Source organism: Megascapheus bottae, chromosome 1 (assembly GCF_031878675.1).
Source record: "Megascapheus bottae isolate mThoBot1 chromosome 1, mThoBot2.hap1, whole genome shotgun sequence".
In the NCBI taxonomy this organism is placed as follows: Eukaryota; Metazoa; Chordata; class Mammalia; order Rodentia; family Geomyidae; genus Megascapheus; species Megascapheus bottae.
Window position 1 is genome coordinate 697429 of NC_143509.1, and position 12655 is coordinate 710083.

The window sequence follows — 12655 nt, forward strand, 5'->3', positions numbered from 1 at the left end:
CGGATGCTTCCACAAGGGCTAGGGGGACACTCAGTCCACTCTGAGGAAGAGAAGCCAGTGCGGGCACCCGGCCCCACCAGGTCTTGGGGGCAGCGCCAGCTCATTCAGCACTGTGCCAAGCCCCAGCTTCAAGTGCCCCCTGGTGGTGGCAGGCCAGAGGTGCCCTGGAGGACATGCAAATGAGATGCAAATGTGATTGCAGGTGAGGGGGGGATGAGGAGGGTAGCTGGCCCAGGACCTGCTGCTGGGGTATCATGGAGCTTGGGCCTAGGACTGCCCCCAGTGCCACCTGTGATTTGGCATGAGTCTCTCACGGAGGGGAGGTGGAGGGAGGAGTGGAGCTGGAGGATGTGGGGACAAGGTAGGACCTCGGGCCCCATGTGGAGTGGAACACTGGCACCTCTTCCAACCACAGAGAGGTTCCTTCTACCCTCAGCTGCAAAAACAGCCACCAAACAACTTTAGCCGAAAAGGATTGTTTAAAGCTCTCTTTGAACTGAAGAATTGCGATTTTTCAGGGTTGGGTAGGGATGGACTCAGTCTCCTGGGATTCCCCAACCACCCCCAGGTCTTCCACCACCTGCTCGCCCAGGTCCACCTGCTCGCCCAGGTCCACCCGCTCATTGGCTCATATGCCCAATCCTAAGCCAGCATGGTGACCAGGGAAGCGGCGGGCTCTCATTGACCCAGCCAAGCTCTCCCATCACACCTGGAGCTGGGATACAGGACAGGCACAAGAGTGTGTTACACTTTTCTGATGAAGAAATGGAGAAGCAGAGAGGGTGGTACAAGGCCCCCCTCCGCCCTGTCCTGAGCTCTTCAGAGGCAGGGCTGGTGGGACCTCTCCTTGCATCTGCATTGAGGTGGCACCTGTCCCTCAGGCGCTGAGCTATTTCCGGTCACAGGAGAGAGGCCTCTGGCAGTGCGGGCACACATTGGGCCCTGGGCTGGGTGGTCCGGCCATGGCTGGTCCCCAGGGCCTCCAGTACAAGCAGGAAGGTGCTGCTGCCATTGCAGTGTCCAAGGGTCCAGCCGTGGTCAGACTGACCGGAGCCAGTCACTCTGTGGGGAGGGGCCCAGACAGGAAGAAACCAGGCTAGCTGCCTTGTAAGTCTCAGTTTCCCTCTGTAAAACAGGGTATGGCCACACTGGACTGTGGGCAGTGGCAGGCAATGGGAACCCAGAACATTGCCCTGAGGGGAGCCAGGGCGGCAGTTCTGGGGAGAGGTGGGGTCAGCAGCAGAGGTCACTAGACATGGCCTGGAGGAGGGGGGCCCAGGAGTGGAGGGGGCTGGGGTACAGGGCAGGTGGAGGTGGGAGGCAGAGGTGGGGAGCAGATGAGATCCCCTGGGGTGATATGGTGGGGGTGCAGCTTCACCAGCCCCTGGCAGGGGCCTTCACGACCAGGTTGGTTGAGAGGGCTCTGCTCTGGCAAAAGCACCAGGCCATGCCACCTGAGCAGGGCTGTCCGACCAACTTGGTATGCCATGCCACCTGCGTGACTGAGTGGTCACACCTGTCACACAGTGTGACGTCAGCTGGCCCGCCAGCCCTGCCCCTGCAAGCCTGGGCCATCGGGCAGCAATTGCAGGAGGAGGGAGCAGAGACAGAGGCCTGTGCTTGAGCCACATAGCAGGTGGAGGCTCCAGTGTCAGGGGACGCTGCTCTGGGAAGCCATGAGTGACACCTGGCAGGAGGGGCCCACAGGCTCTCATGTCTTGGAGTGGGATCTCAGGGGTCAGGACAGAACCTGTGGCTTGATGAGGCAGAGTCAGAAAGACAGAAGAAGCAGAGGCCCAAGAAGAGGCCCAGGCCAGAACCAGGCAGGTGGGTTAGCTCGGAGAGGGGCAGCCAGCAGGCCTGGCACTAACCTGGGGGTAGGCCGAGGGGCTCGAGTGTCCATCAGCTGGAGTGGGCGTGGCTAGGGCCTGTGCCAGGGGCGGGGCCTGTGCCAGGGGCGGGGCCAGTGCCGGCTCCTCAGGGCTGCAACGAAACAGATCAGATGTAGCTGGCCTGGAGCCCAGGATCCTGCCAGGCCTGGGGTTGGTTCTGTGCTCATGTTTCCTCCTCTGGGCCGCTCTTCCGGTTTCCTGGAGGTCCCGGAGGGAGGAGTCACTCGGCTGTCCCGCCGGGCTGGCTCTGAACCGCGATCCTCAGACCTCGGTCTCCGGAGGGCCGGGGGACCGGCTCGGAGCTGGGGTTCTCAGGGCCGGAGAGGCGGGGGCTGCGGCGCAGGCGAGTTTTATTAAGTCAGGCGGCACAGAGAGAGCGGCGGGGTGGAGAGGGCGGGAGAGGACCCGGAGAGCACCCCGGCCTCTGCCCCAGCACGGCCCCAGCACGGCGGCGCCTCCAGGCTGGGGCCTGTGCCGGGCCACGGGGCCTGCGGTCCCGGGCTGGCCTCGTCCGCGTCCGCAGAGCATCGGGATGGCCCCGCGGATCGACGTCCACGGAGGGAGCGGGCAGGCGCCGGGCCCCCGAGCTACCTGTGGCCCTGCGAGGTGGCGTTCATGTGGTCCCGGATGCTGATGGCCTGCTTGAGCAGCCCCTCCACGCTGCGGAAGTAGATGCCGCTGTCCACCAGGCTCTTCACAGCACTGCAAGAGAAGGGCTGGGTGGGCGGGGCCCACGAGGGGCGGGGCCCGGGGGGTGTGGCTGAAGCTGAGCCGCACCTCCCGGGCTTCAGCATGGGTAGCGCCCGAGGGGCGTGGCTTGTGTGGGCGGCGCCGAGGGAGGCGGGGCTGGCCTGTGATTGGTGCATTGGTGTATTTGCTGCGGGATGGCAGTGCCTGTGTGGTGCAGAGCTTGCGTGGAGGGTGGGGGTAGGGGGTCCTGTGGTGGGGGGAGCCCCGGCTTCACCTGCAGAGCAAGATCCAAGGGACTACAGAGGGAGAACCTCAGAAATGTCACATCCAGAATTTGGGCTGCTGGGGTGTGTGTGGGGGGGGGCTGTCTCATATGCGTGGGGCCCTGGCTTCCATTCCAGCAGGGGAGAGGGGGCAACCTCAAATCCAGCGTTCCTCTTAGATGGCAGCTTCCTGCCAGTAAGCACAGCCTGCCACCTCGGCAAACAGACACACCAAGGGAAGCTCAGACTCGAGAAAAGCCTACCCACCCCCACCCCTGCTGTACCCACCAGAGCAGCACTGACTACTAAGTCAACATGGCAGGAAAGCCTACCCCAGGCTGCCAGGGCCTGGAGGGGCCAACATCCTAATAAGTGCTGTTTGTTTTATTTAGGATAGATACTAGGACCTCATGCTTGCCAGGCAGGCAGATGGACACCCAGGAGGAGAGGCAAGGGGGCTGTGATCTGGGGCTCTCACCTGCAGGCATACTCCACAGTGTAGATGGCTCCCTGGCTCTGCTCTTCCCACCGCTGCATATCAGCCTGTGGGGATAAGGGAGGCTGCAAGGAGGAAGAGTCCCTCACAGAGATCTTCTACCATATTTTCTTTTCCCAACATATTGTTTTTGCAACATGGATGGGAGCCAGGAGCCTCCCTTGGTCACAGCAGGATTAAAGCATTATGCTGCTGAGCCACGCACCTAGTCCCTTCTGGTTCTCCTTTCCTTTTTTTTCTTTTTTTCTTTTTTTTTTTTTTTAAGACACTACTACTTAAAAACATTTTATTTTATTTTATTTATTTTTTTTTTTTTGCCAGTCCTGGGCTTGAGCTCAGGGCCTGAGCACTGTCCTTGGACTTTCTCAAGGCTAGAGCTCTACCACTTGAGCCTCAGCACCACTTCTGGCTTTTTTCTATGTATGTGGTACCGAGGAATCGAACCCGGGTCTTCATGCATGATAGGCAAGCACTTTAACCACTAGGCCAAACTCCCAGCCTGGTTCTCCTTTCTTGTCTTTTCTTCTTTTATTCTTTTTTGCTAGTCCTAGGGACTGAACTCAGGGTCTGAGCACTGTCCTTTGGCTTTCTCAAGGCTAGAGCTCTACCATCTGCGCCACAGCACCACTTCTAGCTTTTTCTGTGTTTGTGTTAATGAGGAATGGAACTCAGAGCTTCCTGTATGCTAGGCAGGCACTCTACTTACTAGGCCACACTCCTGGCCCAGCTTCTGGTTTTCTTGGATGTGATCCCACGTCCCTCAACAGGCCCATACAAGCTTTTACCCCCACATCTCAGGTCCTTTGCACTGGCTGCTCCTGTCTGCACAACCTGTTCTCACATCCCCTGGTCAGCTGTAGGGATCCTGGCAGAGGAGTAGGGCAGGGCAGGGCAGGGCAGGGCAGGGCAGGGCAGGCTCACCTTGTGCTGGGCTAACTCAGGTAGTGAGCGGCGCACATGCTCCTGCAGTCGGTACAGTGCCACTGACGGTTCATTTGCCAGGACATAGACGCTCTCGGTGAACTTGTCTGTGACTGGTTGGGGATAAAGGGACAAGCATTGGACTACACACAATGACACACCAGAGTTGACACCTGTGTAGTAACCCCCTGCCCTGCCTAGGTGGCTGTCACCTGCAGTCCCAGGGATGGGCTGAGAAGATTCCAACAGGGCCTCAATTGAGAGGACACTAAGGTAGAAGGTGAATTCACAGTTTTTCCCTTTCTAGCTTTGGCTCAGGGCCCTTTGATTCCTTTATCCTCAGTCACCTAGGATTCTTATTCTTGGTTGGCCCCAGCCATGGCTGAACACTGGATAAGATAGAAGCAAGTATCCCTCACCACACCAGGACAACTTGGAGATGCATTTTTCATCCCAATAGCTGAACCCTAGGCTGAGGCCTCCTTCACTAGCCGATTCAAGTGCCTGAGATGTGGCCATAGCGTACAAAGAATGAGGTTTTTCTTTTCTTTTTTTTTTTTCTTTTTTCTTTTTTGCCAATTCTGGGCTTGAGCTCAGGGCCTGAGCACTGTCCTTGGACTTTCTCAAGGCCAGAGCTCTACCACTTGAGCCTCAGCACCACTTCTGGCTTTTGCCTATGTATGTGGTATTGAGGAATCGAACCTGGGTCTTCGTGCATGCTAGGCAAGCACTCTACCACTAGGCCAAACTCGTGGCCCAAGGAATTAAATTTTAAATGTCATCTAATTTTGTTTTGTTGTGGGTCATGGGGCTTGAAGTCTGGGCCTGGGCGCTGTCCCTGAGCTCTTCAGCTCAAGGCTACTTCCCTACCCTTGAGCCACAGCCCCACATCCGTTTTCTAGTGATTAAGTGGAGATCGAGTCTCACGTTCTTCAGTTCCTGGGCTGGCTTTGGACCCTGATCCTCAGATTTCAGCCTCCTGAGTCGCAAGGATGACAGGCGGTTATGTCATCTAACTTAAACCGTTCAAACGTCCGCCTGTCCCGCAGGGGGACGGGGCCTTGGCCCCGGGTTTTTCTGTCTGTCCCCGGAGGGAGCCGGGGATTGAACCAGGACGGCCACGCGGCCGGAACCGAACTCGCCGGCCGACAGGCCCAGAAGCACAGGAGGCGCCCCACCTTTCTTCCCCTTGAGCTGCATCTCGGGTTCCTCCATGGCGGGCGACCGCGGCGGGCGGAACCGGAAGTCCGGGGCGGGCTGCGGACGCCGCGGGGCCGCAGTTCCGGGGTCCTCCTCCGTGCCGGACCGGACGGCGGCCGTGAGTGCGGGCGGAGGGGCGGGGGGCGGCCGAGGCGGCGGGGCGGCCAGCCCGTCCGCCAGGGACGTAGAAAGGCCTTCCTTTGGTTTCTGCGCGCGCTGGGGACACCTGGGACCACCGCGGGGACGTCGTTCGGGGGAAGGGGCCGCGCGGCTACCATGTCCCTTTAAATTCCACATGTCCCGCCTACTTGGCAGCGCGAACTGCCGCAGACAAGCCCCGCCCACCGCCCATAACTGGAGCTGATTGGTTACCACTGTGGGCGGAGCCCGAGTAAGGAAGCTGATTGGTTCCCCCTGGAATGCTGTGGGCGGAGCCGGAGTGAGGGAACCCGGAAGCCGAACGTTCCTCCGCTCTTTCTGAGGCGCCGCCCGCTTTCCGAGCCGTAGGGGCGGGCACGCGCAGGCGCAAGGGCGCTGGTTGGGGGCTCAGCGGAAGCCACGCCCCTTCCCTGAGTCTTAAAGGGCCCGTGGCAGCTCAGCGGTGTAGATCCTTTCTCCAGAATGGGGGTGCGTGCACTGGCGCCATGTAGGAGATTCGAGGTTTTGGTCTGTCCGGGCAGAGGAGGCCACGGCGCTGAGGCTTCCTTCTCCCGCCAGCTCCCTCTTCAGTTCAATGGAGAAGTTTGTGAATTGGGCCCCCCCCAAGTTTTGTGGGAGCCGGGCTCGCGACGTAGGGGGCAGAGGAGGCTCGTGGAGGCCAGCGGAGCTCCGGGATGATTCGGGCTGGTTGGGTGGAATTGGAACTCAGTTCATTTGTTTATTTATTTATTTTGCTCAGTCGTGCGACTTGAACTCTGGGCCTGGGCGCTGTCCCTGAGCTCTTCAGCTCAAGGCTACCGCCTACCCCTGGAGCCACAGCCCCACTTCTGGTTTCCTGGTGGTTAATTGGAGAAAAGAGTCTCAAGTTCTTCAGTGCTGGGCTGGCTTTGATCCTCGATCCTCAGATCTCAGCCTCCTGATTAGCTAGGATGACAGGCGTGAGCCACAGCACTGGCCTCATTTCATCTTTTGTGGGTGCTCCTGACTTATCTCCGAGGTCCCCTGTCACAGAAACCAGAGGAAATATTTACTGAGCCTTGCTGGCATTCAAGCGTCTGCAGTGCTAATAACAGAACTGAATTGCTTTGATCTCCATTTCTTTATGTGACTTAGGTGGAAACTGAGGCCCAGTGAGGTTAAGACACATGTCTGACTTCTCACAGTCTGCGAGTAAGGGGATTCAAACCCAGGCTACAGACTCAGACTCCGGGCTCTGAAGCTCTGCGGGCTACAGGTGCCTTGAACCCTGATTTTCATTTCCAGCCTGGTCTGCCCTGCAGTGCACAGCAGGTGCCTCCTTAATAGAGCAACTCTCTCTCTCTCTCTCTCTCTCTCTGCAGTTCCATCAGAGTCCCCCATGGAGCCCCCCACACCCGCAGAGAACCTCCTGACTGAGCCATCCCCTGACCAAGAGGCCCTGGGTGATGAAGCTGAGGATGGCGCTGACACTGTGGTCCTCAGTCTCTTTCCCTGCACCCCAGAGCCTGGGACTCCCGAGGCTGATCCCAGTGCCTCCTCCCTGCAGGGTAAGAGATCCAGGCGCAGGGTCAGCTCTGTCCTTGTGACTCAGGACGTGGGATGGGCGGAAATCAGTGCACTGAAGAAATGGAGGGAAGGGAACAAAAGCAGACGCCCTAGTGGCTCACATCTGTCATCCTAGCTACTCAGGAGGCTGAGATCAAGAGGATCAAGGTTCAAAGCCAGTCCAGGCAAGAAAGTCTGTGACTATCTCCAAGATGTGGATAATAGAGTCACTGCTCAAATGCTTACCTTGACCAAAATAGTTCAGAGACAGCATCCAAACCCCTGTACTGGCACAAAATAAAAAAGAACGCCATGAGCACCAAGACACAGACATGCCAGGGGAGACCTAAAGCCTTCCTCCTTCCCTCTTCCCACCTCGCTGGCAGGCAGCTCTCTGAAGCACTCCACCACCCTCACCAACCGGCAGCGAGGCAATGAGGTCTCAGCCCTGCCTGCCACCCTGGACTGTGAGTAGGTCCTGAGCTGGGCTGGAGGGGCTGAGAGGAGCAGCAGTGTAAATGGAGGGAGGAGTGGTATCGGGGTGGGTGAGGACACTGCCTCTCTCTGGCCTCCAGCTCTGTCCATCCACCAGCTCGCAGCGCAGGGGGAGCTGAGCCAGCTTAAGGAATACCTGAGGAAAGGTGTGGACTTCTGCGTGTGCCCCCCCTCCCGGGACCCCAGGCCTGCCTGCCCTGTGCTGGGAGAAGACACGGGGTCGGGGCAGGGAGCAGCCTGGGGTGTGGTCAGTCAGTGGTCCCTTCCCCCTGCCAGGGGACAACCTCATCAACAAACCGGACGAGCGAGGCTTCACGCCCCTCATCTGGGCCTCCGCCTTCGGGGAGATCGAGACCGTCCGGTTCTTGCTTGAATGGGTGCGTCCCCGGCCAGCCAGGGGTGTGAGGGACACCAGGGGGACGGGCTGGGGTTGCAGTGTGCTCTGGTTCCTGCATGGGGCACAGATGCCCCAGGCTTCCCCACACTGCCTGTCTGTCCCCCCCAGGGTGCCGACCCCCACATCCTGGCCAAGGAACGGGAGAGCGCCCTGTCCCTGGCCAGCATGGGTGGCTACACGGACATCGTGGCGTTGCTGCTTGACTACGATGTGGATATCAACATCTTTGACTGGGTGAGGGGCCATTCCTGCCTGCAGTCCCTCAGAGGTAGAGAGCTGGGCTGGCCTGTGTGAGGCCCTGCGTTCATCACACACACACACACACACGGAACCCCCAGAGGGAACTCAGGTACACCTGCCCTCACACCTGATCTGTGTAGCCCAGAGGTCACCAAGGGAAAGTTTCCTGGAGGAAAGGATATGGAAGCCAAGGAACACAGGATAAGCTTGAATGTGAAACACCTTTTGAATTTCCTATTGAACTAGAAGTGTGTGTGTGCACAGGAGGGTATGCATGGGCTCACGCCAGTCCTGGAGCTTAAACCCACAGCCTGGGCATTGTCCCTTTGCTCAAGGCTAGCACTCTACCACTTGAGCCACAGCTCCACTCCTAGTTGTTGGTTTTTTTTCCTTTGGGGGTGGGTGGTTAATTGGAGATTAGACTCTCAGGAACTTTTCTGCCTGGATTGGCTTTGAACCACGATCCTCATATCTTCGCTGAGTAGCTCAGATGAAGTGGAAATCTGAGGCGTGTGGGCCCTCGTGGGGAAAGTTAGAGCCCAGGTCCTGTGCCCTCACTCTCAACAGAATGGAGGGACGCCGCTGCTGTACGCCGTGCGGGGGAACCATGTCAAGTGTGTGGAGGCCTTGTTGGGTGAGTGTGCACAGGACCCCATCCTCTCTGCAGAGGGTGGATTTGGGGACTTGGGGAGGGCGTCTGGGTCAGGATAATGAAGCAGAGTCCCTCCGCCTTCCATGCCTGGAACCAAATGGTTTGGAGGAGACAGGCAGGCTCAGAGCCCTCAGTGTCTCCGTCCCGGGGAGGTCTGGGGCCCGCCACAGTGCCTGCCCTGATTCACAGCCCATGGCGCCGATCTGACCACCGAGGCGGACTCCGGCTACACCCCCATGGATCTGGCTGTAGCCCTGGGATACCGGAAAGGTGGGCCTGAAAGGCAGGGCCACAGTGGGCAGCAGAGGGGGCCAGGGATCCCTGGGGTAGTGAGATGCTGTGGGGCCGTATCATAAACAGGCCGTGGTGTGCCCTGCCCGGACTCTGCCCTGTCCTGGCTCAGGGCCCAGCATGGCACCAGGGGGAACATGGGAGCCCCCAGCCCTGTGCTGGGACAGGGAGAAATCTTAGCTTACAGGAACACCTGAGCTGGGTGGGCTAGAAAGAAGTTTATTTTTGGTGCAGTCTGGCTCCGGGGCCGGGAGGCTCAGATGGAGGCCTGGGGTCCAGCGGCCCAGGCCTCACTCCACCCCCTGCTCCGTGTGTAGTGCAACAAGCGATGGAGAGCCACATCCTCAAGCTCTTCCAGAGTGACCCGGAGTGAAGGCTGCTCCCGGGGACCCCATACTCAGGGAACCGAGGGCCCCTGGCCTGGGGGGGCCCAGAAGTGGCTTCAAAGGCAGCTCCTGGACAGGCGGTGGCATACATCCTCCAAGTGGATCCAATAAACCTTCTGTGCAGAATGGAGAGGCCCCGCTGTATCCCTGGAGGGCTTTCTGGTGGTGGGGGGGGGGTGGGGAGGGGCCACTGCCCACGTCAGAATACCTTCTCTTGGTGGTGGGGGCATGGGGAGGGGGCACTGCCCATGTCAGGAAACTTTCTCCCCCAGCACCCTCAAGTGGTAGATGACCACACGGCCAAAAAGGTCAGTCGTGTCCTCAAACGTGACCTTCAGCCGGTCCACCTGTGCTGTGGGCACAGGGAAGGCGTGAGCAGCGGCAGTTAAGGAAGATGGTAGGTTCTCCAGTCACTACCCACCAGGCCCCAGGCTAGCTGCCTCCTCCCCACAGACCAGGTGATCCTCAGCTCCAAACTTGTGCCACAGTGGAGACTGGCCATCTCTTGTTCCAGCCTCCTGCTCTGCGCTCCCACTGCAGTCTAGGTGGACCCAAAGCTTTCTCAGGTGGCAGGGATCCCCACGACCCAGAGGCTAGGATATCTGAAGGGAGTTGTTATCCTCAGGATAGAAGTCCAGAATCTTGTTGAGAGTGTCACCGCCCTGTGACCCTGCAGCACCAGAAAAAGAGGCAGTGAGTTCAAGTATGGGACTCTGGAAGGACCACCTTGCACCATCTTCCAGTACCTTCCAGAAGGCCCCGGCGACTGGAGAAACCACCTTGGAACTGGATCTGCAGTTGAGAAACACGGATGCACTGTGGAAACTCCAGTGACACCCACTGGGAAGGTCCCTGGAGGCAGAGGGCAAACAGGACCACATCAGAGCTGGACAAGGCCCATCTCCATCTCTCACACAGCAGAACAACAATCAACATGCACTAGTTAGCATGGTCACCCCAGTAATGCCCAGCTGGGGCTCCCTGAGTTCACAAGATGCCCTGTCCTCTGAGTCTCACTCACACCTGGGATGGAGGTACCCGGCTCACCTGGTCTGAGTTCCAGCATGTCTCCTCCTCCTGGTCAAAAAGATGCTTCTTGCCAAACTGCCGGGTGTTGCGATTCAGCACGGAGCTCACTCTGAAGGACCAGTGTCAGGGCTAAAGGGGCTGAGCGCCATTGTCCAGAACTGGGCACGGAATGGCGCTGAGCCCCTCTCACCGAGGGTCTGCCCCACCTACCAACCGCTTCTTCATTTCACTGGGTGCCAAGGCCCCGCCCCTTCGAATGGGCAGGCCCCACCTTCCTCCATCTGTCAGCTAAAAGCACCGTAGCCAACCCCTCCAGGCAGAGGCTCCACCCTGGCTCAACAGCTAGGACAGCCACGGGCCACGCCCCTCCTCCCACCACGCCCACTCATCGCTGAGGCTCCACCTCAGTAGCAGCTAGGACTGGGCACGCCCTCCGGTTCCTCCACTAGCCACGCCCCCTCCCCACCTACCAGCGACTAGTACCAGTGGCCAGAAACAACCCCTCCTCTCCATCACGCTAAGGACCAGCTCAGGGCTCCCGCTGGCCACGCCCCTCACGGCTGAGGATCCGCCCAGGCCTATCAGCGCGGGCTCCCCTGGCCACGCCCCTCATGACTGAGGATCCGCCCCGGCCTATCAGCGCGGGCTCCCACTGGCCCCGCCCATAAGGTCGAGTCCCCGCCCCGGCAGCCCTCGCCACGCCCTCCCCGCACTCACCGGCTCACAGTGAGCGGACAAACCAGAGACTCCGCCATCTGGATTCCCCAGGGTCTCCAGACGCTCTCGGTCGCGTCTGATAGGCGCGGGTTCGCCCCGCAAGGCCACCTCCGTCACAGGCGGCGACAGCCCCGGCCCGGCCCGCACTTCCTCCCGAGGAAGGTGGAGGGAATGTCGCGCCTTCGCCAGCCCAGGTCTCCGGATCACACCCTTGCTGGAGAAGCCGGAGACTCAGGCTGACGGACAAACCTGGGCAACCGACCCAACCCGGAACCGCGTGGGCGCGGCGCGTGCGCAGTGAGGCCCCGCTCGGGGGCGGGGCCTGGCTGGCCGCCTCCGGTGCCCGCCTCTTAAAGGGCGTAAACCGGGCTCTGGTGGCTCCCACTGGTAATCGTAGCTGCGCGGAGGCTGAGATGTAAGGATCTCAGGTCAGAAGCCAGCCTAAGCAGAGTCTATGAAACTAAGAAAAGGAGGTCTCTTATTTCTGTATCTTGGAGTTCATTTCAGTATGTCTATTACTTTATATAAATATGCACTTAGGCATTGGGCCTTCGTGTTTCTCTCCTAAGACTCCTTTTTCGATCTCACTGTGTGTGAGTATCTAGAATCCTGTATAATTTGTATATTTTGTCATATCCCAGTGCATTTTAGATCTAATTTCTGCATATCAGAGAGAGCATGTGCCTTTGGCTCTCTGAGCTTGGCTCATCTCACTTAACATGATTTGTTCTAGCTTCATCTATTTCCCCGCAGATGACATTCTTTTATTCTTTCTAATGGCTGTGTAAAATTCCATTATGTATCGGTACCACAGTTGTTGTTTTTTTTTTCCAGTCCTGGCCTTCAGCTCAGGGTCTAGGTGCTATCCCTTAGCCTTTGCACTCAAGGCTGGGGTTCCGTTTGAGCCACAACTCTACACCTGGCTTTTTTTTTCCTGGTTTACTGGAGATTAGCGTCTTGCAAACTTTCCTTCTCAGGCTTGTGGGGTTTTTTTGTTGTTGTTGTTTTGTTTTTTGGCCAGTTCTGGGCTTGAGCTCATGGCCTGAGCACTGTCCTTGGACTTTCTCAAGGCTAGAGCTCTACCACTTGAGCCTCAGCACCACAGCACCACTTCTGGCTTTTTTCTATGTATGTGGTACTGAGGAATTGAACCTGGGTCTTCCTGCATGCTAGGCAAGCATTCTACCACTAGGCCAAACTCCCAGCCCTGCTTTTTTTTTTTTTTTTTTTTTTTTTTTGGTCTTGGGGCTTGAACTCTGGGCCTGGGCGCTGTCCCTGAGCTCTTCAGCTCAAAGCTACCACC

General features: G+C 58.5%; 3 protein-coding genes across 6 annotated transcripts; 1 reads left to right on the forward strand and 2 right to left on the reverse strand.

Moving 5' to 3' along the window:
• Window positions 1-2225: 2225 nt before the first annotated feature.
• Window positions 2226-5763, reverse strand: Borcs8 (BLOC-1 related complex subunit 8). The gene is made up of 4 exons (XM_090334844.1): window positions 5441-5763; window positions 4263-4375; window positions 3324-3388; window positions 2226-2594 (listed from the first exon to the last, which is right to left on the reverse strand). Exons 1-4 carry the CDS (start codon window positions 5757-5759, stop codon window positions 2480-2482), a joined length of 612 nt encoding a protein of 203 aa, XP_090190970.1. The 5' UTR covers window positions 5760-5763; the 3' UTR covers window positions 2226-2479.
• On the forward strand, window positions 5548-10359 carry Rfxank (regulatory factor X associated ankyrin containing protein). 4 transcript variants are annotated; one of them, XM_090334795.1, is made up of 10 exons: window positions 5548-5580; window positions 6735-6855; window positions 6962-7147; window positions 7532-7612; window positions 7721-7786; window positions 7917-8017; window positions 8146-8271; window positions 8845-8911; window positions 9119-9199; window positions 9538-9626. In XM_090334795.1, the coding sequence occupies exons 3-10, from the start codon at window positions 6979-6981 to the stop codon at window positions 9591-9593; spliced, it is 747 nt and encodes a 248-aa protein (XP_090190921.1). In that variant the 5' UTR covers window positions 5548-5580; window positions 6735-6855; window positions 6962-6978; the 3' UTR covers window positions 9594-9626. The 4 variants fall into 4 exon arrangements, with proteins under 4 accessions (XP_090190921.1, XP_090190944.1, XP_090190937.1 ...); XM_090334801.1 differs by lacking the exon at window positions 5548-5580 and adding an exon at window positions 5712-6089; XM_090334818.1 differs by lacking the exons at window positions 9119-9199; window positions 9538-9626 and adding an exon at window positions 10232-10359.
• Window positions 9420-11628, reverse strand: Nr2c2ap (nuclear receptor 2C2 associated protein). Its single transcript, XM_090334831.1, has 6 exons — window positions 11353-11628; window positions 10654-10744; window positions 10353-10458; window positions 10209-10276; window positions 9815-9977; window positions 9420-9722 (listed from the first exon to the last, which is right to left on the reverse strand). Exons 1-5 carry the CDS (start codon window positions 11388-11390, stop codon window positions 9858-9860), a joined length of 423 nt encoding a protein of 140 aa, XP_090190957.1. The 5' UTR covers window positions 11391-11628; the 3' UTR covers window positions 9420-9722; window positions 9815-9857.
• Window positions 11629-12655: the final 1027 nt, after the last annotated feature.